This window comes from Varanus komodoensis, unplaced genomic scaffold (assembly GCF_004798865.1).
Source record: "Varanus komodoensis strain SLA01 unplaced genomic scaffold, ASM479886v1 scaffold3, whole genome shotgun sequence".
Taxonomy (NCBI): domain Eukaryota; kingdom Metazoa; phylum Chordata; class Lepidosauria; order Squamata; family Varanidae; genus Varanus; species Varanus komodoensis.
Genome location: NW_025335761.1, coordinates 51,337,698 through 51,362,506, shown reverse-complemented (window position 1 = coordinate 51,362,506; position 24,809 = coordinate 51,337,698). Strand labels below are relative to the sequence as shown.

The 24,809-nt window shown below is 44.7% G+C and overlaps 1 protein-coding gene across 8 annotated transcripts in view; it reads right to left on the bottom strand.

Annotated features, from left to right (window-relative positions):
* Positions 1-24,809, bottom strand: part of EVL (Enah/Vasp-like) — a 184,355-nt gene continuing 159,546 nt past the window's right edge. For 5 of the 8 annotated variants that reach the window (XM_044436452.1, XM_044436449.1, XM_044436451.1 and 2 more), the window contains 11 exons: positions 22,849-23,757; positions 17,308-17,528; positions 13,562-13,677; positions 13,017-13,077; positions 8,645-8,708; positions 6,374-6,440; positions 6,202-6,264; positions 5,254-5,319; positions 3,841-3,907; positions 2,300-2,357; positions 1-641 (listed from right to left, as the gene is read on the bottom strand). In XM_044436452.1, the coding sequence (XP_044292387.1) occupies positions 604-641; positions 2,300-2,357; positions 3,841-3,907; positions 5,254-5,319; positions 6,202-6,264; positions 6,374-6,440; positions 8,645-8,708; positions 13,017-13,077; positions 13,562-13,677; positions 17,308-17,528; positions 22,849-23,757 (1,730 nt within the window). In that variant the 3' untranslated portion in view covers positions 1-603. The remainder of the gene's footprint in view (positions 642-2,299; positions 2,358-3,840; positions 3,908-5,253; positions 5,320-6,201; positions 6,265-6,373; positions 6,441-8,644; positions 8,709-13,016; positions 13,078-13,561; positions 13,678-17,307; positions 17,529-22,848; positions 23,758-24,809) is intronic. The other 3 variants (XM_044436450.1, XM_044436453.1, XM_044436454.1) reach the window with 3 other exon arrangements.

Sequence of the window (24,809 nt, the reverse complement as noted above, 5' to 3'; positions counted from 1 at the left end):
GCACGTGGACAATGAACAGTTTATTACCAATATGAACACAGATGCTGTGATGCACTGATGTACCGCTTTAATATTGTGACAGCTCTGAGACCAGGGACTGACTGGCTGACGGCTGGCATCTTTCGGCCTCCACTGGTAATGCCACAAATGAGATTCTGTTGGCAAAAAGGTCTTCATTTACATTGCAGGCTACCAGTAAAATTACTTTGAAGTCATCTAGTAAAAGCAAATGGTTCACGTGTTTCCTTACCTACTATATACTAAAAAGAAAAATGTCATACATTTAAATAAGCAAATACAAAATACAAAAAAGGCTGACCAAATCTGATGTGCATTGTCAGATGAAATTTAAAAAATCCAGAAATTTAAACTTCAATATTTTCTTTTTTAAGATTTTAAGACTTTTTTTCTTTCTTTTTTTAAATGAAGCAAATCCAAGGCAGCAGCAAGGTTCAGAGTCTGCTGAGTCTGCTAATAAAAAGGATTTAGGAACAAAAGACAGTGCCAGGTGTCCTCTTTCACCATCTTGCATGATCTTGGTACACTTAGAAATGATCCAGTTGCCTTCCGTATCCTTTTAACTTCTGTATGTTTCCATGGCCATTATGTTGTGCTGATTCTACTCAATTCCTGCCTGATGGCTGGTGGGGGAAAAAGAAAAAGCCGTAAGCCAAACCTTGTGGTTAAGGCATGATAGCACCGCAAACTCATACTTGATCTGGAGGCTGTTGACTGATACGGCAAGGGGCAGCATAGAAATGTTCTAATAAATAAATAAATAAATAATAAATAAATAAATACCAGGAATAGGCTAAAAGCTTAAATGTAGAAGCAGCATCAATGCAAGAACGATGTAAATTGCACCCTGGGAAAACAGTATGAACACGATGGAGCAGGTTTAGGACAAAAGGGAGCTAACATGGAACCGGCATGCCAGAAGAAACTCTTCCCCGTGCTGCCTCTTAACCAGCATTCTTAACCATGGAAAGACTTGTTTACATGTGGGATTCCTTGTCTTTGCAAATTCCGGTCTAGATTATGATGCTAGTTCCACTTTCAGGTGTGTGCTCTATGCAGGGGGAAGTGGGGTGAGACACGAAGAACTGGGATGTCTGGATTGTCAGAAGGGGCCTGCCGCTTGGTGACTCCTGCTCCTACAGACGGGCCTAGTCTATGGAAATGGCAAAGCTGGAGAGCAACAGACACCCCTCAAGTGAGCAGCTGGGGGTAAACACTGTTACTGAAGGATAAACTTCTATTTCTCTTTAAGGAATATCTTGAATAATACTTGGGACAGTCATCTTGTCGTCCTGAGTTGTTCTGGAAAAGTGCCAAGACTAGTGTTGTGTTTCTCTAACTACCACTGAGCCCAGGTTGTGTGTTTAAGGTGTGCTGCAAAAAGGGTGGGAAAGCTGTTTTTCATAAGAGGAGAGGACCTACAGTCCTCGTGCATTTCATGCGGTGCTGGATGCATAACAATTTAGACCAAGATGGAGAAAAAGACTGTTGCAAGTGTTTGTCTCCTAGTCTCTCTGAGAGCATTTACACAACAGATTCAAACCTGGTTGACAGCCTCTCCTGCTCACAAAGGAGCTTGTTCTTGTTCTGTGCTGTCAGGTTGCCCCTGACTTATGGTGACCCTATGAACAAAAGCCCTCCAAAATGCCCTGCCCTTGACCACCCAGCTCAGTCCTGCAAATTCAAGGCGGCGTCTTTCTTTATTAAACTGATCCATCTCCTACTTGGTCTTCTTCTTCTGTCTTCCATTTTCCCAGCATGACTGTCTTCTCCAGGCAGTTTTGCCTTCTCATGATGTGCCCACAGTCTAACTCGCTTCATAATTTTTGCTCCTAGGGAAAGCTCTGGCTTGATTTGCTCTAGGACCCACTTGTTTTTCTGTCAGTCTAGGGTCTTCGCAGTGCTCTCCTCCAAACAATCCAAAACAAGACAAGAGAGCTTAGGAAGCATAATTTTGTATGGGTCCTGAGCTGCATAATCCTAACAGGGAATTCTCAGTACTCTCAGCAGTCTGGGATTCCCAACACCGGACCAGAGGGTGGGGTGGTGAAACTAGGGTGCTAAGGTGCTATGGAACTAATAGATGTTCCATGTAGGTATGGCCAGCCTCTTTCTCTTTCACATGCACTCCATGTTGGAACTAAGGTATTTTAGTAATACGCACAGTAAACACTCCACAGCTTTCTAATTGATTTAAAACTGTGAACGCACAAGGAAAGCTCTCCCCTCCCTGCCTTGAAGCAAAGGCCTTTGCAAGAAGACATTTCCCCCTACATCTTACCATCAATAATCTCTTCTTTTACTTTGTGTAACTCTTTTACAACTTCCTCCAATATTTCCTGGGGAGGGGGGGAGAGAGAGAAAAGTAATTGATTGATCAAATTTCCTTTCAAGGAAGTCAAAGTGACATACATAATTCTCCCCCATCAAGCTTATCTTTACAACAACGGCCCTGTGAGGTAGGTCAGGCTGAGAGTTTGTGGCCTGTCCAAAGTCACCCACTGAGTTCCATGGATGAGTGCGGACTTGAACCCAGATCCCCTGGGTCTTAGTCCTGCACTCCTGACCACTACACCACACTGGCTTTCTATAGTAACTGCATAAATAACCCCACCTGCTTTATTCAGGTGCTTTCTTCAGGTGTCACGAAACAGGCAAGAGTAGGAGAGAGCTCTTTTCTATGCCAGGCAGAACCAGGATACTTTCTCATACCTGGCCAGCCAATGGCACCTGTGGGGGGACCACAGGGCTGTATCCAACCCTGTTATTCCATTCTGAGGTATGTGCAGCGATCATTTGTACAAGCATGGCTGTGTGAGTGGTTCCGTGGTGGTGCATAACTCGGCATGCACTTCACTTGTGCAACTCCCTGTGCAACATGTGTGATTGAGAGCCAGTGCAGTGTAGTGGTTAAAGAGCTGGACTAGGTTTCAGGAGATCAGGGTTCAAGCCCCCACTTGGCCATGAAGATTACTGGATGACATTGGACTGTCACTGACTTGCCATCTATCCTACCTCACAGGGCTGTTGCGAGGATAAAGACGACAATGTAAGCTTTCTTGGATGCCTTTCAAAGGAAAAAAGGAAGACCAGATAGAAATAGTAATAATTAATATTCAGCACCAGAAGCTAATTCTGTTTGCATTCCATGGGACTTCCAAAACATTTTCAATCTGCCAGCTCAAAGCGGGCCAGGTTGTGTGGGGGCACGGTCCAGTGTCTGCCAATTTGCTGAAAATATTTGCACAGATTTGGATCTTATAATGGTATCTCACTAGCACACTTTGTACAAAATGTGATTTGCAGAAATCAGGGTTGACTGAGTCCTTGTTATTCTGGCTAAGAGAAGCGTGGAAGCATCCTCCTCTCGCTGTACATGCACAGACTATAGAGCACAGTCACCTTAAATTTCCTGATCAGCACACAGTCCAGGCATCCACTCTCCAATTTGTGGAAAGTTCAGGGTCTGTTCAAGCTTAAACTCATCCCTGGCTTTAAAAAAATGCAAACTGTAGTGTATTTTACAATGATTGCTTGTACAAGGGAAAGCTTCAACAGAGCTCTGCTAGAGCTACCTGGGTTTGCGGTATGTCATTGCTGGATACCGCCCAAAGCTCAGTGACAGAGCAGCAGATGCCCCGGGATCTTGTGGCAGGTGATACGGGAGACACCTGTTTACGCGTTATGCTGTCGATCAGAAGAGACAACACTGAGCAACATGCCTGACCCAGTAGTTTCCCATTTAGAGCAAGCCAATGCTTTTCCTGGACACCAAGAGAATGAACTGATGGATGTGCTTCAGTGGATGGACCCCAGACTCACTTGTTTCATGCGATCAAAATCTAAGGTATCCATTGCCACATCGTTGCTGCTGCTTGCCGGCTTCATCCTCGGGAAAGAGAGATAAAAGAAAAATACATTTTCTGCTGCCTTCCAAAGCCACCGGTTGAGTTCTATTAAGACATCATGTTAGAAATTATTTGTTACGCATAGAGGTGCACAGAAGCAAGTGGAAGCAGCTCATGAGTAGTTAATTGCCCCAGACCTGCATGGTGCCCTATTGCATCTTTCAGCATCTGGTGTGATCTTACGAAGCAAGCAGCATTAAGCCATATCTGCCATCCGCATCACTGCAAAATGTTCCCATTCCCAGAATGAAAATGCACTCGGACGCAGGAGCAGCAAGCCGAAATGCATCCCTGCATGTGAGGATTTTGAATCAGTAATGCTAATCCAGATAGTTTCCATGACTACTTTTCTGCAGAGCCTTTCACTGCTGTTAATATTTTACTATGCTAAACTTGCAGAGGCTCCCAGGCTAGGATGCCTGCTTTGCATATTTTGCAAATACTCTCTCTTCCTCCATGCACACCTGTCCTTGTTTTTCCCATGAAACCACCTGTGCTCTAGCCACATATGGACTGATGTGCTCACAAAAGAGCACTATCATCTGTGCTTGCAACTGCCAGCTTCAATTGCCCAAATGAATGGTCACCACTCATTCCAATACTTGAGCCAGGGAGACCTCATGTGGCCAATTCTGGGCAGTGTGCAAGCAACGGCCTTAGATCTCTGTCAGGAAGGTGAAGCAGAGCCATGTTATATGACCTGCTTTTGCATGATCTGGCATGGGCTACGCAGTGCGCACCAATTATGCAATGAAGGCACTGCATGGTCGGCACACCGTGCAAGTCACCAGTCATTCACTGGACCGAGGACCCGATCATGACGTGTGTGTGTGTGTGTGTGTGTGTGTGTGTGTGTAAGGGGCAAAACATGGTGAATCCTCCTGCATGGACGAAACACACAGCACTGCACAACTAGCAACCCATCTTCAAACTCATGGGGTCCACTGATATCTGTTCTGGCCCATATCCAAGGAAGGACAGCTTCCTGTGCACATTTCGAGAGCTGAGCTTTCTTCCTCCTGTAGAGTGCAAGCCAATGTTGGCTTTTAATCTACCCAGTGCTACTTCTGGTAAAAGCTTTGGAAGAGACCAGAAAGGTACCCATTTATTAAGGTCATTAGAAGGGCATCTGGATATCTACCAGCAGCTGGTTTTTTTACTGCACACACAGAAAAAGTGCCATGCAATAGGAAATGGGTTCTGTTGCTATCACAGCACATATTTTTCTATTTTTCTGGAATGGGGACTCTCTGCAGACTTTTCCAGGATGAACAATTGCACCCACATTCGATCTATTTGAGGATGGGTTAACTCTGCACAGACTTGCCTGAAATCTAAGGGGTATTCCCAAGGAGATGGAGGGAGCTTGTTCAGGAGTTGGGAAGTTGTTTTCCTGAGGGTCACAATACACCTTACATTAAATGTCAAGTTTGGTATTGTCCGATTCTTTCTTAAACTTGAAAAAGCAGCTTGAATTCCTCCTGCATGGTAGTTCTGAGAAATCTTGTGTCCCCAACAGCTGCTATGGAGCATGGAAAAGATGCTGCCAAGGACACCCATGGTAGCTTCGCTCCCATGCCATAATGCAGCTTCACAGAGATATATTTTCATCTGGATCACAGCAAGTGGGCAAGGTTAACACAATGGCTTAAATGCAGGTTGCTACCACACACCAGCTACCCAGGGGAAGCATGGCGTGGGGCTGGGGTTGTTCAGGATGGCTCTTAGACGTACTGAATTGTTGCAAAACCAACTACGGATCTGTATGTTTCACAGAGCCAAGCAAAGCATTATCCCTTTTGAGGAATTATGCCCCAACAAAGGGGAGAGTCACCGTGCTCCCTGCACCATTTCTGACGCCTCCAAATCCCATCTTGAGCAGCAAGATTGAGAAGGGCTTCTATTCACACTCATTTGAGTGCAAGCAGGACCACCCCCCAATCCACATGCATGCAAGTGGGAGCCCCGATAAGCCAGAGTGCCCCAGTCTCACTGAAAGCTGTACCCACCCTCAAAACGACCTTCAGGTCTTGCCGCTCAGCCTGGCAAGGCAGAGAACACAAGTGGCCGAACCCTTGCAACCCTTTATGGTTCCTGTTTATATATAAACAGAGCTGCAGTGCAAACCTCATTGAAATCACCGTTTGTGATACAGCACAGCAGTGAAAAGAGTCATGAGCTGCAGGAAAATTGTTAGCTGATGAATGGATAATTACATGATTGTTCAAAGGAAAAGCCAAGATGCAACAGAGAAGCCAGAGCAGTTTTTCAGTACCTAAAGGATGCTTGGAACTGAATGGGGCTCTTAGGTTCTGGACTTCTCCCCAATGATGGGTTTCTATGGCAATGGAATGAGAGAGGACATGATGTGAGCACACAGAGAAGCATCATGCACAGAGTCCAATTCATGCAGGTGGTCAACCTACAAAGGCTTTTCCGCAGCTCACCTGGAGAGTAACGAAGCGACAGGTTTTTCCACAGAGTTGCTTCTTTCCCAAGGCTTTTTCCCAGCATCTGTTTAAAACAAACAGCATAAAACAATAAAAGACAATACGTTTGATTGTGGAGTTTAGGTGTTGGGGTTTTGTTTCAGTGTGATCATAACAAAAAATCTGATTTTGCTTTACTTGATGCATAGCTTCCTTCCTCTAAAAGGAACAGACGTTCCAGAGAGATAAACCCCAAACAAACAGATCTAGGCTAATGACAATTCTGCTAAAGAATTAGCACAATTCAAAGGGTAGCAAAGAAGGATGCGTTAAGCGAATGCTGAAAAATTAAATCTGCTTGCTCTGGGAGAAACCAAGCAGGAAATTCTTACTTTGGGCTTTTAACAACAGCTGGGACATGCTAGGAGTTGCAGTCCGATGCATCAGGAGGGTTCTAGGTTCAAAAGAACTGGCTTGTGGCAAGCTTATATGACTTGCTTTCCCCCGCATCGGTAATATCCCGAGTAGAGACTCTGGAGTGGAGGGCACAATGTGAGATGGACGGGTTTGGGTGGGAGGACACCGCTTCTCTGAGAGTCGCAGGTGTCTTCTTGTTCAAACAGATGTCTCTGTGGGTGGCTCCTTCCACATACCCCTGGAGTGGTAAGAGAATCCGCTGTGGAACAGCATCTCACGTTCTAAGATGTGAGTTGTTTTTAAACCTGCAGTTCTGCCTCATGCCTGCTCACGTACAGAAGTTTTACAAGAAAGCACATCTTAACTCTGGGAGGGGAATGCCTGGCTCCAAGTTACTGGACCCCAAGTCCCTTCAGTCCCAGCCAGCAGGAGAGGCATATGGCAATTTCTATAAGGATACAGATTCCCTATCCTGTTTTTAAAGTCAAAACTGTCTGGAAAATGTCACGGCAGAAAGCCAGTTTGCACCAACTTTGTGTGAGCAGAAGAAGGGGTTTCTCCATCCCTCTGTATCCCTTGTAATCTGCCCTGGAAGTCCCCCACATCTGTTCTAGAAGTCCCCCTCCCCCATGAAAACCCTCAAAATCTGGAGCAGATTTGGGGATTCTCAGTGGGCAGGGGGAATTCCTTCCCTCCCAGTTCCACTGAGAGAACTGTTTTTGCCAGCAGAAAAAGTTAAACTGGATTCCAGCCTTAAAAGTTAACCTTCCAGAATATATCATTGTGATTGGTTATCTATTTTTCAAGACATTAAGTTTAAGACATTAGAGGATTTATTTTTATTTATTTTATTATATTTATACCCCCGTTTTCCTTTAAAGGAACTCAAAACTGCTTACATAACACTTCTCCTCCTCTCAATCTTGTCCTTCAAGAGCTCTGTGATGTAGGTTGAGCCAAGAGTCTACGACTGGCCCAAAGCCACCCAGGGAGCTCCATGAATGGATGGGGACTTGAACCCAAATCTCATGAGTCCCAGCTCTGCCCTCTTAAGCATGACACTGCACTGGCTCTCACTTAGCTATTGGGAAGCAGGTGTTCTACAAAACAATATTCTTCAGGCAAATCACCAAGTAATGAACAGCAACCTGGCTCTTCCTCAGTACTGACAAAAGGACATGTTCTCAGAAAATAAGGATGAGGAAATAAATTGCAACGTCCCGGTCTGTGCAATTTGGAGCATGCTGGCTGCCTTGAGATTGACAGGGATTCAGCTGGCTTAAATAAACCCTAAAGCCTTAATATGTCTTTCAGGCAAAAAGGGTATTTGCATTGGTCGATAGAGGGTGTTTTAAGTGATGAAGATGGCCACTCCCAGATGTACTGTGCCCAGGATATATATTTATTTCTAAAATCTATATACCACCTCATTTGCAAATGCCCTTGGGTGGTTAAAATAATTTCTCTTAAATAATCCAAAACAATAACAGAATCCAAGTAACAATGGATATAACAATGAAAATATAGAAAAACTGCATGCTTAAAGGGGCAATCCTATGGAAGTTTAGAGAGAAAAAGGCTTATACCTCCCAGGATGCTCCAGCCAGCAAATTAAACAATCAGAGCTGAAACTAAAGATTCGTATCTGCTCGTCTTGACCGAGCATCTCAGTGTATACTGTGACAATGCCAGGAAAGGAGGACCTGTATCCCTTGGACAGACCACCCAGAAAGCTCAGGCATCCTGCCACTTCTACATTCTGCCTATTACAATCTTCTCCATTTCCCACTTTGGCACCTGAAGCCCTGAACTCAATTTTAACCATTGAAGTGACCAGTTTTGAAGGGAAGACAACAAATAATGATTGAATACCTGAAGAATTCTGCTGCTGAACAGGACCTCGTGTAACAGGTGAAGGGGAGGTGCTTGCATCTTCCTAAAAGAAGAAGCACATCAGGTTTCAGTGTAACTGTTCAAAGAACTTAACGTATTTCTTCCTCGGGCTGCTGACTCAGGATCAGGTCCTCTGACCCATAAAGATCAGCAGCAAAACACCCTTTGGGGTACTTTCCTCTCTGCAGGCTTCATTTGTTTTGGTCTGTCTTACAGAGCAACCCGCTCCAACGCATGCATGGAATTATCTTTCACATAAAGAGGATAATTTCCTTATTTGTAGAACATTAACATTGTACAAAGCAGACAAAGTTGAAAGATGTTTTGGGTCCTTCAAGAGAAGGCTTCTTTGTGCCTCCATTACAGTCTGTTACAGGAAGTGTCTTATGTTCATATTTTCCCACCACACCTTCTTTTCTCATTATTAAACAGGAAAAGACAACATACGAGCTGGATGATACTTTTGGACTCCTCCACCAGGAAGTACTCTGCTTAACAGTGTCTTTAACTGCTGAATGGTTCAAAGCTATGTTTGTTTAGTTGAGGTGGTTTCATTCTGTTCTTATTTTTGTTTGTTTTACTGTTAATCCTTGTACCCTATGTTTTTAGTGTATTGTACACCATACAGAAAGTTTAGAGGCACAGTCAGTAAACAAACAAGCAACGAAACAAAGGTTTAATATTGGTTGTAGGGTAAGTAAATGATTCCAGTAAGTAAATGCTTCCAGTTTAAGACCTTGGAAAGCTCCTACCAAGTAAAGTAGGCTCCTAGAAACTGAAGATGCAACTGTACGGAGGTTTCATGGGTGCAAAATGTATCACGTACATTGCCTCCCTTCTGAATAAGTGCATCCAACCACAGGCACTTCTGCACCTCTTTCACTTATCTTCACACTTTCTGCCAAACCACTCACTAGGCTTGTCGAAGCTTCCTGTCAGCCATTCAAGCCGAACTCCCTCTTCTAATCTGCATACAGACCCTAGCTCCCTGGTAGGGCTAAAGCAATGGCCACACCATTTTAAATGGCCAAATGAGGCTAACTGGTTAGAAGACTAGCACCCATTTTTCCTCCACTCCATTGCAATTTGCCCAGACTTGCTTTCCTTTGGTGCAAGAATAGGAACAGCCAGTTTCGTGGCTCAATAAAGACGGTCCCCCTGAAAAACACAGGAAGTTCCATGAAACTAAGAGAGAAAGAGAAGCACTAATCCAGCACATGAGCAGGGGAGAAATTATTCTTGGAAGTGGTAAAATGCTTTCAAGCCCACCATATTGGTAAAATGAATAGAGTTAGAGCCAAGGAGTTCACTTCTACAAGTTATTGATTACTTCCAAGAAGGAAAATTTTGTTTACCAAGCACATTGGGCCTGGATAAATGTTGGCACTTATGAGAACAGTTTTACTGCGACTCATTTGTAACATAGGATGAAATCTCTTATGAAGCCAGACTGTTTGTCCTTCCACCTTAGGGCTGCAGACTGGCAGGGTCTCTCCAGCATCTGATCCGTTGAACTAGAAATGCCAGGGACTGGACTGCTGGCATTCAAAGCCTGCACTCTGCCACTGTGCTATGGTTCCTCCCTGAGATGTCTGTCAAGAATAAAATTTACTTGTAAAGTGGAATCAAAATCAAAGGTACAGGAACATTACAGGTGCAGGGGTATTGCAGTCAGCCTATACAAGACCCTGCACTCTGTGAGCACGACCCCTCACCCTTCCTTGCAATTCCATGTTGATCTTATCCTCTGGTGCACAAAAAGTGTGCTTGAAAGACAGGGAGCAGAACCCGGAGAAGGCTGCCTGCATGGCTCACTGGCCTGTTCAGAGATGTGCTTTTCACTTCAACCTGGAACATGCAGCAGGCTGACTGCCAGAGCACAATGGGTTCCTGTTGTCTTGTGAGGAGGAATGTGGCAACATGTTTTCCCCCACTGGGCACTTGGTAAGCGGGTTAAGATGTTTTCTGCTCTGCTGGTCTGCAATTAGTTAACATTTCTAAAATTAGAAATATGCTAAGCAAAGTGCTTGAAGTTGCATTTTGCTTGGGGTTGTCTACTTTTAGAAATTTTAGTGAAAAGCAGTGCAGAAAACTTTTAAATACAGAGAGAGAACTCTCTGCAGGCCCAAGCATATGAGTTTGGGTGCTATTATTTAATTTAGTCTATCTAAATGGCACGCTAAAAGTACCAATGAAAATGGTGTCCCCCTTCATTGCCTCCAACAAGGCTGTTTTGGCACGGCATGGAATCTCCCAGTGACACTACTGGGAATTGTCTCTCTGTGCCAGACAGCAGCTTCAGGGGGCATTTTTTGTTAGCAGTGTGGTTCAGAAGGTAGGATCAGATTTAAAACACAATTTAAAAAATAATAGGATGCTGATGATATAGAACAGTACAGGATCAGTAAAATAGAAGAGAGGCACCTAAGGCGTCCACGGTGTTGAAGCTTAGCAGGTTCAAGGCTGGATGAGCTTGGAGGGGAGAGCACCTGGGAATGGCGTGTTTTCAGAAGTACATCAAAAGTATTTCAGAAGTATTCAAAAGATGGCAAATTTTCTGCCTCCCAAACTGGGAGTTTTGTTCCACAGGGTGATTGCCACTACCAAAAAGTTCTGCCATGCAGCTATTGTATGTGGCATTCCGATCATTTTGGCTTGCCAAAATGCCAGCAAGGCCTCTTCCAAGTCTCTTAAAGGTCGAAGGCTTCTTTTAGCAGCTCTTATGTAGGCATATTATAATGTTAGAAACTATTTTTATTATTTTAATTCTATTGCTATTAACATTGTATTTTAAATGTGATTCTAATTGTGATTTTAATATGTATATATAAAATACTTGAGGGTGTTTCTTAACAATTAGTAGTACAGAAATAGTACAAACAAAAAAAAACAACAACAAATAGAATGATGCTGCCCACTGCACCATCAAGTCTAATTTTGGGCCCTGAATTTGACTTCCTTGGTGCAATGAAGTTGCAGGAAAACAAGCTGCCTCCATCAAATGACAACCAGCACCCTGTGCTGAGCTCATGAAAGACTGAATGTATTCATTTTATTTTATTTATTGTATTTGTATGCTGCCCCATAGCCCGGGGGCTCTTTTTTGCATGCCATCTCAAGCAGGAACACCCTGCAGGAATGAGCAGAGGCTGGGTGTCTCTCAGGGTGAGGTGCACACCCAGAGAGACATGCAATGTGACCCAATTCCAGAGGGTCTCTACTGCATGACTGAGCTAAAACATATAATCACATGTATTAACCCAGGGACCTGATCCATCCAGGACCAGAATCTGGAACTTCCAGATTCAAGGATACTTAGGATGGAAAAAAAGCATTTGTGTTAAATATGATATGCTATGATGAAAGATGGCTACAGAGACCACATGAGGAAAAGAGATCTTATACTCCCTGATTCTGCAGCCCTTTTGGTTCCTAAAGCAGGCAGGGGGTGCTTGGTGGGCCTCCCAAGTTGCCTGGGCAAGCAAACCATCAATTCGTCTCCCCATGCAGAAAACAAAGGACAGTGTCTCTTGCCATGGATGGGAAGAGGCTGTCAGTATACCTGGAATCTGAATCCACTTCCTAACAGATGGTGTGGGAGGGTCAAAGCGAAGGCTCATCTTTGCAACAAATCATAGAATCATATGGTTGGAAAGGGCCTAGCAGGTGATCGGGTCCAACCAACTGTTCAATGCAGGATTCAAGTCTCCCATCAAGATTCTGACCCTGCTTGCTTCCAAGATAACCCAACATAATGTCTGAGGAAGGCATCTCCATGGCAATTATCTCTGGCACTCTCCTAAGAAGATGAAGGCTGTAAGGCTTTGATACGGTTCCAAAAAACTATCCTGGCTTGTGGACTAGGGTTCACTACACTACCTTTGGAACCTTAATCGCCTGCTCACCCTTCTTCTCTCATCCAACCCACCAGTGTAAGAACAGCAGCTAATGGTAAGGCTCATCTAGTCCAAGAACTTCAGCCTTTCATTTTGGGACTGAAAAGGCCTGGTTTTGTCACAAAGCACACTTGGCTCCCAGCATTATGATTCTAGTTAAAGGAGAAGCTCTGGTTTCTCAACTCTGTAAGTTTTCAGAAGGTTTTTTGTTCAATCAAGTGTATTTTCTCCTGTATATCGGAATTATGACAAAGTGAATTGACATCTGCCGCAGTGCCCTTTTGGCTTTGCTTATCTATTTATTCCATTTATTACTTTTCTATACTGCCCCACAGCTAAAGCACTCTGGATGTTTCACAACAATTGAATACATTTACTATAGCTGAAGATACACTGCTTTGGGATACATTTTTCACTGCTGAAACCTCCACAGAATTTGAGGGTGGTTTACTTACATTTTGGCTTTCCTCTTCTTTTTTGTCAGCTGGCTTGTCCGACTGTGATGCTGCTTTTCTCCTTAGGACAGAGTGAAAGAGAGACTATAAACTGGTCCTCAAAAAGACACCCACTGTTTCTACACTTCAGAAAACTTATTAGTTCATATGTGCTATTTTTTCCCCAAAGGTTGGATTTTTTATTTCTGAAAGGGCAAGGGGTAACAGCTTGATTCCCTGGTGAAGAACTGACACTAGATAACAAATAGTCCACATAAAAAAAGCCACTGAGGTTACTCTTAAGGAAACTCTGACACTGGTATCTTGAGAGCAACAGAGTTGGACAGATCTTTGCTCTGAAAACCTCCAGGGACAGGCATTCTTGTCTTGCTACATTGGAGGTGAGCAATTGGAGTCTCCTGGGCTGACATAGACACACCATGGGCAACCCTCCTCTCTAGGCTTCCTGAAACTGTTGGGAAAGGAAGCCCAAGACGATGCTTCTCACGGGCAAGGCAAAACCTTCAATCCCTTGGGTCCTGCAGGCAGCAGTCAGAACCACCAACCTTTTTGCCAAGAGTTTGTTCATTTCTTCCATTAGCCCTCCTCCTCCACTGCTTGTCCGATTGGCGTCGCTCTTGGAAGCTCCGCTGGGACTCGATCCTCCTGATCCATCCTCTGGCTTTTAAGACAGAAACCAGCACTTTAGAATGCCTGGACACAAGGCATCCGATCACACAGCAGTGGAGAGGAAGGGAGCCAAAAATCTAAGGAGCACAGCAACACCAACGCTTTCAAGAAAGCAGTGGTTGAAACACCTTGTGGGTATTGTTGTACAGTTCACTATGGCAAGGACCTTGATGGCGTCTTGCTAACATCTGATTTGTTTTGCTCGATGTGTTAGCTTCATAGTATGTGCGTTTGTCTTTGATTTGGGAATGAAATAATCCAATGAATGTCCACTTTGCAACTAAACTTAGTGGATCCAGATATTGATATATTTAGAGTAGACCTACTGAAATCAATGAGAAGTAAATTTATTTATTATTTAAGTTTATTTAAAACATTTCTATGCCGCCCCCATCGCAACAAAGCCTCGGGGCAGCTCACAAAGAATACATAAAACATACAATAATAATAATATAACAATTAAAAGAAAAAACAACAATAACAACAACAACATTTAAAAACCCCTGGTGCATTCTCGGCTAAAAATGTTAAAATCCTAATTAATACATTAATTTAGCAATTAAAGTAAGTTTTAAATAAAAAGGTCTTAGCCTAGCACCGAAAAACAAATAACGATGGCGCCAGGCGGACCTCTCTGGGGAGCGCATTTCATAGGTGGGGCGCCACCGCAGAGAAAGCCCTCCTCCGGGTACTCACCCTCCTAATATCCTTCACAGAGGGTTCCCGGAGAAGGGCATCTGTTGCTGATCTCAAGGGGCAGGAGGGCATATATGGACGCAAGCGTTCCTTTAGATATCCAGGTCCCAAGCCATTTAGGGTTTTATAGGTCATAACCAACACCTTGAATTGGGCCCGGACTTCAATCGGGAGCCAGTGGAGCTGACAGAGAACTGGGGTTATATAAGAACAACGCCCAGTCCCCGTCAGCAACCTGGCAGCTCTATTCTGCACCAAATGAAGTATCCGGACCATCTTCAAGGGTAGCTGCACGTAGAGCGCGTTACAGAAATCTAATTGGGAAGTTACCAGCGTGTGTGTCACTGTCGCCAGGCAGTCATTCTCCAGGAAAGGACGCAGCTGATGTATCAGCCAAAGCTGAAGGAAGGCGCTCCTCGCCACCGCCGTCACCTGAGCTTCTAGAGACTGCTCAGGGTCGAGGAGCACTCCTAAGCTGCGAACCCTGTCCCTCAGAGGGAGCACAACCCCATTTAGGACAAGGCCAAAGTCCCCCATCCCGAGGCCCGAGCCACCCACCAACAGGACCTCCGTCTTGTCTGGATTGAGCTCCAGTTTATTGGCCCTCATCCAGCCCATTACCTAGGCCAGGCACTGGTTCAGCACAGCCACTGCCTCACCTGGATTGGTGGAAAACGAGAGGTAGAGCTGGGTATCACCAGCGTACTGATGATTCCGCAGCCCGCACCTCCTGATGACCTCTCCCAGCGGTTTCATGTAGATGTTAAATAGCAAAGGGGACAAAATGGACCCCTGCGGAACTCCATGGCATAACTGCCATGGCGCAGAGACATAGTCCCCCAGCACCACCTTCTGAAATCGGCCATTGAGATAGGAGCGGCACCACTGCCTCCAACTCCCAATCCCGCTAGCCTCTTCAGAAGGATACCATGGTCGATGGTATCGAAAGCCGCTGAGAGGTCCAGGAGAACTAACAGGGACGCACTCCCCCTGTCTCTCTCCCTGCACAGGTCATCATACAGGGCGACCAAGGCAGATTCAGTGCCGTACCCGGGTCTGAAGCCGGACTGAAATGGGTCCAGATAATCAGTTTCATCCAAGAGTGCTTGGAGTTGTCCCGCCACCACCCACTCTAGCACCTTGCCCAGGAACAGGAGGTTGGCCACCGGTCTATAATTGGCGGCCACCTCTGGATCCAGGGATGCCTTCTTTAGGACTGGCCAGACTACCGCCTCCTTTAAAGGGGCAGGTACCCGGCCGTCTCTTAAAGAGGCGTTGACTACCTCCAGGATCCAGGTCCCAATCCCGTCCTTGGCTTTCTTAAGTAGCCAAGATGGGCATGGGTCTAGTAAGCAAGTGGTAGGATGTACTTGTCCAAGCACCTTGTCCACATCATCAGGCCACAACAACTGAAATTCATCCATTAATTGTGGACTCGACGGCGTCGATGGCGTCTCCCCAGTAGAACCTGATTCAATAGCAGAGTCAAGCTTGTGGCGAATCTGAGCGATTTTCTCCCTGAAATGCTAAATCAGTCATGGATTTCAATGGGTTTGCTTGTTGACTAAATCTGGAGCCCAACCAAAAAACTCCTGAATTGTAAAGGCATAATGGGCCAGGTGACGGACGCTGCCTTGGAAATACCTTATACTGGAGCGGGTCAGTCATTTGCTCACCAAGTAGGTTATTCCCGACAGGTAATCAGGCTCTCCTAAGTGCGCCATGTCTTGTTTCCCCCTTAGTCCTCCTGGCCACTTCTGGCATGCATCCCAGGGGCCTCTGTGGCATAACCTCAGTAACCTAATTACAGTTACACTAACTAGCGTAAGCATGCTCTTTAGGTGCAGTTGAGGTTATTTTGTGCCCTCTTTTTCATCTTTGAAAAGATCTGCACATAGCAAATTTTTCTGTGGGGGGAAGATATCTTAGGGGAGATTTTACACACACTTTATCACCTTTGAGAAATCTGTATAAATGTAACTTTAAAAGAAAATTCTGGGGAGATTTACACAAATTTGCTAAAGCTGCATAACTACTATGTTTCAGTTACTGTGATTTAGCAAATCTGAGCAAATCTTCCTGAAGGGAGTAAAATGTTAAATCTGTGCAAATCTGCGGAAAGGTAGGCAGAAAAGGCATTGCTGTCCAGAGAGGTGCTGAAGGAGAGCAGGATGACTATAGAACATGACTATATATATATAAAATAACTTTTATATGCCGTCCCCTCATGCCTTGGCATCTCGACTAGCAAATGCTTTTTCTGCCACTCTTACCAGTCAATTCTGTTGCTCTTTCTGACTGGATTTGCACAGTCACAGAGGGAAAATAAGCCACAGTGGATTGTTTTCTCTCCTGGTGTGGGCCAGTCACAAGCTGCTCATTTAACTTAATTACCCATGACAGGTGTGGGTTGTTGTGATGTCCAAACTCAGTAAAGGGTGGTTGGCTGATATGGTTTACAAAGCAACTTGAATTCCATTTCTCGCTAAACCTCACCTAGTTCAGATGTCATGACAAACCATGTCTGGCAAGGGCAATTATGCTAATTAGGCAGCTCATGACCAGCACACAAGGATTATAGAAAGTAAGTTACTGTGGTTTGTTTTCCCTCTATATGCCCTCCAACAAGCCACCCACAAGCCACTGTGCCTGGATCACACGTCACACAATTTGACTTTGAAAACAACCCAAGAACAAGCCACAGATTCTGAGGGTGGGTTGTGTGTGTGTCACAAATCATGCCGAGAAACCATGCTGGCTTTGGTCATCATAACAAAACACCCTAAAACAAGCATAGCTGTCAAGTCCCTGCAGGTTATGCGGCACCCACCAGAACTATGTGAACCAAAGCCCTGCTGAATGAAACCAGGGGTTCTGGGTCCCAGCTTCCAATCCCAATCCTGTGTGGTCCAACGAGCCTCCTTACCCGTTGTACTCTCCTTAGTTTGGCACCAGCCAGAGCCGCCGCTAGTCCTGACACGGATCCGTCATCAGTGCCAGTTCCGCCACCCCCTGCTGGCAGTGGGGGAGGAGGAGGAGGCACTGATCCTGTAGGAGGAGGCGGTGGGGGTGGCGGAGGGGGTGGTCCACCAGACGAGGTGGGCATTCCTGCAGCAGCAGAGGGGTGACCTGCTGGAAGGGCAGGGCCTGGAAACAGAAAGAAGAATAATTCAGGAATCACAAGACATTTTCTCATTCCTATTCCCCTGCCACTTGCTCCTTATGCTTGCAACAAAAAACAAAGGCCGAGATGGAAACTGTCTCACGAGTGCTCACAGTCTACCAGATGAAGAACATACACAGAGCATAACCACAATACACTACCACCTGAGAAATATTCTGAACCTTGAGTAAGCAGAAGCTCTTATCCCTCCCATCCAGCTCCACCGTCAGCAATTTCTGGACTCCTGAAGTTTCCCTTGCTTTGAGGTTTGCTGAGGAAGGAAAAAGCTTCCACTGATCCTGCAAATCAGGTTCTGATTTCTCTTCCCTTGCTTGGCCATCATTTCCCTCTTTGGGCTGCTTGGCCTGCCAGGACATGAGAAGCTTTGCTGCCTCACTCACTTTACATTATTAGGGCTTTTTTTTTTTTTGGTTAGATACTGTTTCATACCAAGACAAGAAATGCTTTATACCAAGACAAGAAATTTATACCAAGATGAGACAATGTTCCTTGGCAGCCCTGGGTTTTCATTCAGCAGAAAACACCCAGAACTTGTGCCCTGATCCAGACAGACCTCGCCTCCTACTGGACAGAAAATGAGTGTTGCCAGTTCACTGTTCATCAGAGTGTGGAAGAGGGAAGTGCAGCCCTCTAAGTCTAGCAAGAGGATGATAAATCAGAGCCAGCAGCTCCAAGTATTTCCATGGCCCAACCTAAGTGTACCAGCGCTGGGTGAATCTTACTTCCCTTCTGTGATACCCCTTTGCACATGCTGAAATGGACGGACAACTCCTAGGTGGAAATTGGTTTCCACACCCAAATTGCCCTTGCCCAGCTGAAGTCACGCTGAAGATTGCAAGTGACAATGACAGGCTATGCATTTCTACTCAGACGTAAACCCCACTGAATTCAATGGCACTTACTCCCAGGAAAGGGTGTACAGGATTGCAATCTAAACCAAACACTGCACTAACAAAAATTCTTAACTGGTTGGTATTTATAATGATTCCCGTTAATGGGAGTCACTTTGATATGCATGAATTGGCCCCATAGTTAAGAGTTCTGCCATCTTCAAAAGAACCTGAGAACCCAAAAGCAACAAAGGGTGCCCAACAATGTTCAAAAGGCAGGTTAGATCAGCGTCTTCCACATTTACCCAAGACTGTGCAGAGACACAGGAGCTGGCAAGAAAATTTGGACAGGAATGTCAAGCCATATGCAGACAATTCTAATACAAGGTTGTAGGAACCCCATTGCAAGGCTGAAGGGTCACATGACATGTGGGACACAATGCCAATATTGTGTATGCAGGAATCACAGGTGTCATGGTGCCAATGTTGCATCAGACAAGCAGCGGCGCAAGTGTATCTCTACACAGGCCAGGAGGAAAAAAGAGTTGCTTGATTCCATCCCATCTTGAATTACAGTAATTATGTACTTGGAATACCATACCTGAAGCACTTCGCTCCTAGATCCATCCATCAGTCATGGTCTCTCACCTAGATACCATATTACCTGAACTATTCAATATGATGTAGGCCCACTGAAAATTTTCTATAATATTGCTCTTGCATGAAAATTGCCATGCCAGCCTTCCCCAACCTGATGTTCTCTAGATGTGCTGACCAAGCTGGCTGGGGATGATGGAAACTGTAATCCAACACATCTGGAAGCCCCAGGTTGGGGAAATGTTACCTCAAGTGGCCAATTCTGTAATTGGGTTAAGTTATCCAAATCTAAATCACTGAAAGATACAATCAGATAAATCTTCCTAAATACTTCCAATAATGTATTTTAGCCAACTGAACCTGCTCTGCTGTCCAAAGAGTTATGCACTTGAAACCTCTGCACTTCATGACAGGTACAATTAAATAGCATTTGGTTGATCATGTGAGCACAAGGCCACTGATAAACATTCAAACAGATAAACATTTGGTCAGATCCAACAGAGTTCTAGTGGATGTGTAAAAACTTGTCCTAATATCCCACTTAAATCTATATTAGTCCAAGTTTGTAACTAGACCAGAGGTCGGCAACCCGTGGCTCCGGAGCCGCACATGGCTCTTGAACCCCTCTGCTGAGGCTCCGTCGCTCAAAACATGCACCAGCACATCCCCCTGCCCCCCCCCATCTGCTCAAAGCTCCACTCAGGAATGCAGTGCCGTGCTAGCTAGTTAAGTAAATCGCTACATTCCTCTGCTAAACAAGCTTCCTTCAGGTTCTCATGTTACTCCTGAAAAGATTCTCTTTGTCCCAATGCAATCTCCTTCACCTGAATGTTAAAAGCTGTGTTGGGACCTGTCACAATTCACAGCACTTGATTGTTTATCTGCTAATCAGTCACTAAACACACCTATATAGCACAGACACTGATGTGCGATCTACTGATCCCCCCTCAGTAGGCCAACCATGGATAAATCAAACAAAAGAAAAGTTTCTGAAGAAAACCAAAAGTTTAATGATATGTGGGTAGATTCATTTGTTTTTACTGCTGACGAACTTATGGGGTTTGCAGCCCTTTAGCACTGACTCTGACTCTTCAGGAAGCTGTTCTCCTATTCAAAATATATGAAAGGAGTCCTACTAGTAAGAGTAAAAATAACAGTTTTTAGTGACTGAACAAGAGCTGCAGCTAAATCATTATGAAGATATACATAGCATTAAGGTAAAAGACGATATATGCAGTGTTATCTTCATTTTACATGTCAAAAGGGTTTTGCGGCTCCCGGTGTTTTCTTTTGTGTGGGAAACGGGTCCAAACGGCTCTTTGAGTGTTAAAGGTTGCCGACCCCTGAACTAGACACTTGCATGATCACCCTGGACAGGTCAGAATGGCGCTAAAGTGGACAGCTATGGACACTCCTAGAAGTGTACTCCTTTGAGCCACAGATCACCAGCATGCGTAAGAGAAAGCAGGTGTCTACAAGAAATATCGACAATAGCAGCTTTGGAAGATGCATCTGCCAAGCTGCACTCAGTGCCCACTCTCACCTAAATACATTCCCTTTCCCATTTTTCTTAACAGTAAATCCTATGAAAATGCTTGTTACAGTCATCTTTTGCATTGTATTATGCTCAAATATTTATTTTCCAATATCTGATGCCATTCTATTGCACACAAGCACCATCTTTTCTTAAGGTCAAGTACACTGCATTTTGAATACAATTCCAGTTCCTTCAGCATCTTATGACTCACTGTCAGTTTGGGTACTTTTCTCTAAACGTTACTCCATTCCTCCAACATCCCTAGCATTTTCTTTAAAATATAATAATCATAAATGGAGACAATTACATAGCGGAAATATAAAGAATGCTCTGCTTGTCATATGACTTCTTGGTTGTACGACTGATGCTGCAACTCTGCTTCAGGATTCAAACATGAGCAGTAGTGGCAAAGATGGAGAAAAGTTTTTTTTTTAATTGAAATGTAGTGCTGTCAGCATTTTTCCTTGAAAGCACTGGCTATGGTTCAAATTTGTGATCTGCAATACTATTCAAGTTCCTTTCCATACACAATTCCATTACACAGCTTATGGATTCTCCATTCTGGGTGCATGCATTTTTTTCCACAAGCCAATTCCTTCTCATATGACTAGATTAATTTCTTCCTGTCTATAGCTTCATTTCTTTTATCAGTTAAATCACCATGCACTCTAATTTGCAAAAGTGGCTGGAATTCTTGTTAATTACTTTGCAATCTATAAAGCCTGCAGCAAAAAGCTGATAAAGAACTACACTTAACAGATCAAAGGGTCCTCCAAATGAAAACTTCCATTGTCATCTCTGGGCAGCATCTGACCTCTGGTGAAATGAGAAACTGTGGTTTCAGAAACACCCAGAAACAAGCACCAACGCTTTATTTTCAGAATGGCGCAGATCAGCAGAACTTTGGGCATGGAGTACTGCGGACCTGCTCTGCTCTGGAAATGATCGCTAAAATTTCTCCTTTGGCTCTTACTTACTTACTTACTTATTTAGGAAGCTTCTATGCCGCCCCATTTGCTGAAGCCTCGGGGAGGCTCACAGAAATAAATAAATAAGCACAATATAAAAACAATATAATTTGAGTCAACCTGGCCAATAAGCTGGAGCTTACTGCACCTGTGAGCAACAGCTGGGTAAGAGGTTGGTTCCGCTTATGCAAGAAAATGAAAGAAAGCACAGCGGCTGTACAGGATACCGCCCTTCCAGCTCAATTTCTTAACCATTCTTTGTTCAGCCACCATTTGGTGTCTTTTCTGGTCTGTATTTACCTGGCTTATTTGAGATCACATCACACTAAAGTTTAGAGCAGGATGGGCATTTATGAATCACCCAAAGTTAGAGGGCCAGGGAGGTCAGCAGTGTGTCTATGCTAATTTACATGTACCAATTTAGAAACAATGATTATAATTAAATAGAAATACAGTACATCTGTCTCATCACAGCATGGAAGATCGGTCAGGTAGGCAGCAGGCCTGCCTATTCAGGTGGGCAACAGGTCGTCTGGTTCTTTATTGCTAAACTGGAATTAGACTGGATGGCCTTTTGGAGTAAGTGAGATCACGGGACCCTAAAGCACATTCAATTAGGTAAATGTGTATATGTGTGTTTGGTGACATCTCCATGACATTTTCTGCGCCAACCCATGGGGTTCTAGTCTGTGAACATTTACTTGGTTTAATTGACTGGTTTCTAGTTATAAAAATCTGCCCTTCATAAAAATGCTAGGATGGGCAATAAGAAAATTAGAACAACAACAAAGCAGCCATAACAGCCTTAAACAGACAGATAAACAACCAATGGTAAGCTTGATAGCAATAGTAACCATGTGCTTCTAAATGCCAAGATAAATGGAAGTGGCTCACCCTGGGGCCAAAATGCCTGATGAGAGCATTTCAAAGCCAGGATGCCAGCACTGCGAAGAGGCTGTCTCACCTCATTTTCTGGTGCATGGCCCCATTGGTGGGGCAAGTCAATGGGCTTCCCATAGACCTTGGCTCTCCCATCTAAGGCTGGTACATGGGTAGGCTGGCAATGGAGCCCACTTCAGTCAGCATGCGAACAGGGTTTATGGCTCAAAATTATTATGTCACTTGACACAACACCAGCTATGTATTTCTCTGGGTGGTAGCTTACACCCTACATTTAACTGCAGGCATTTACATTTATTCTTCAAAGAAAGACAGAAAATGAACCAGGAGAAAGGAAAAGCCATTGCTTGACTATGGATTTTGATTTTTCTCCTCCCCAGATGGAACAACATGGCTTACTACACTTTATGTTTTGTTCTGAACTTAAAATTCTTTCAAACCAAGTACTTACTCAAGTGGGAAATGGTTGATGAAGTCATGTAAGGTGGGGTCCTCTTGGACAAATTCACCTCAGACACAGCCGAGTAATGAGGAGGCAATGAAACCAAATGTGACATGGATGGATAGAACTGGTGTGACGAGTGAGGCAACTGCTGGGAGAGCCGAGAAAAGGGCTGCATATAGGGCCCAGCCGGGCCAGTAAGGATGGGCAGATGTGGAACAGGCACGGGTTCTACGTATGAGAAAAAGGACTCGTCTGTTCTCTTTACCTGGGTCCTAGAGGAGCTTAGAGGAAATTGTGTGGCAAAACGTTCTTCCTGGTGGCCATTCAGATCTAGTTGAGGTACATTTGCTGAAGTATCTTGGACCACTGTGTCTGTAGGCCTTCGGATTCTGCCATTTTGGGCAGGAATCACAGGAAGGACTACTGGAATATGGGGCTGCAAGAACAGCCCCTTTTGTATAGGAGATGTCAAGGTCACAGGAGGGGAGGAAGACTGAGGAGAATATGAGAGAGAGGAACGTCTGAGAGGCTGCTGAGTGGTGAAAGGATAATGGGAAGCAGGGGCAGGAGGAGGCGATAAAGAGATTTGCTTGGTGCTCCGTGTCACAGTCCGCTGGCCTGGCCAGGCTGAAGGAAAAGAAGGGCCCGGAGATGGCGGGAACTCGGAGGCAGGATGTCGGTGGCAAAGCAGGGGGGACTCCCTGGCCCCATCAGTGCATCTGAAAGAGGCTTTGCAAGCAGGTTCGGGGAGAGGAGGAGATGCCGATGAAATGACTTTGGCATATGGAGGAGGAGGTGGAGGAGGAGGAGGAGGAACAGCCGCAGCAGAAGTGGAAGCACTGTAGTGACTGTAGTCAGGAGGAGGAGACTGGCAGTGGAAAGGGGAAGAAGACACTTTTATCTGAAGGGTAGAAACTAAAAAGGGACAGAAAAAAAGGAGAAAGAATAACACGGGTTGGTACTGAGGAGTGATGGAAGATATTGTGGTTAGAAAGGGGGGAGAAATGATATGAAAAATAAATAAAAACATAGCCAATATTTCACAACAACAGCACTACTACTCCTACTACTACTACTGATAGTGACCAATTAGTGAGACACAAGTTTTAAGGATGCCCAGATGAAGCCAGAAGAGTTGCCATTTCTGTTAGTTTAAAGCCAACCCGCAACACAGCACAGCACAAGCCTCATGGCTCTCAACGTTTTTAACCATCGACTAAACAGACCTACTTTCCAAGACCTTACTCAGCTAAGATGTTATTCCACTTGTTAAACCATTGGTGGTCTGCTGACACAGGCTCACAGTTGTCCATCAATTATCTTGACACCTTCTTCCTTTTTTGTTGTTCAGATTAGTTTACTTGACAGTCCTAGCGTATCAGATGTGCCTAGGCCCAAGGGAGTTTGGCAATCTATCAGCAGGGTTCCTAAATCATCCCTGGCTGCACTGAAGGGAAGATGCAAACTGGTCACTGCACTGGAGAAACAGCCACGCACTGTACACAAATGCCTCTGTTCCACCAGCGGTGAGCTGAGCTCAAAATGCTTCTAGTTTGATTAGTTCTTGTGTTAGTTGACTAGGTAGCTGCCATTTCTGACAGGGTCATTTTTGTTTCTCACAGCCCCTTCAATAGCTTAGGTAAGGAAACTCCAAAGGAGGGAACATGGTAAGAGGTGGTTAATCTCCCTGACAGAATATTCAGTCCCCAGGCTGAAGAGACACTTCTGCAGGGGGTGACAAAGGGACACTCCCCTCCACTCACAATGTGGCACCCACATTACATGTGTTACTGGAGGAGTGTGCAAAGCAGCCTTAGGGAAACTTCTAAATGGCTAAAACAAGTAAGGGTGTGACCTACATAAGTTTAGACATACTGGGAGTTGCAGGCCTTATTTTCTGTCTAAACTTGCATAGGATTGTACCTTACGAGTATCCGTCAAGTTGCTCTGCGGAGTTATTAAAGGGG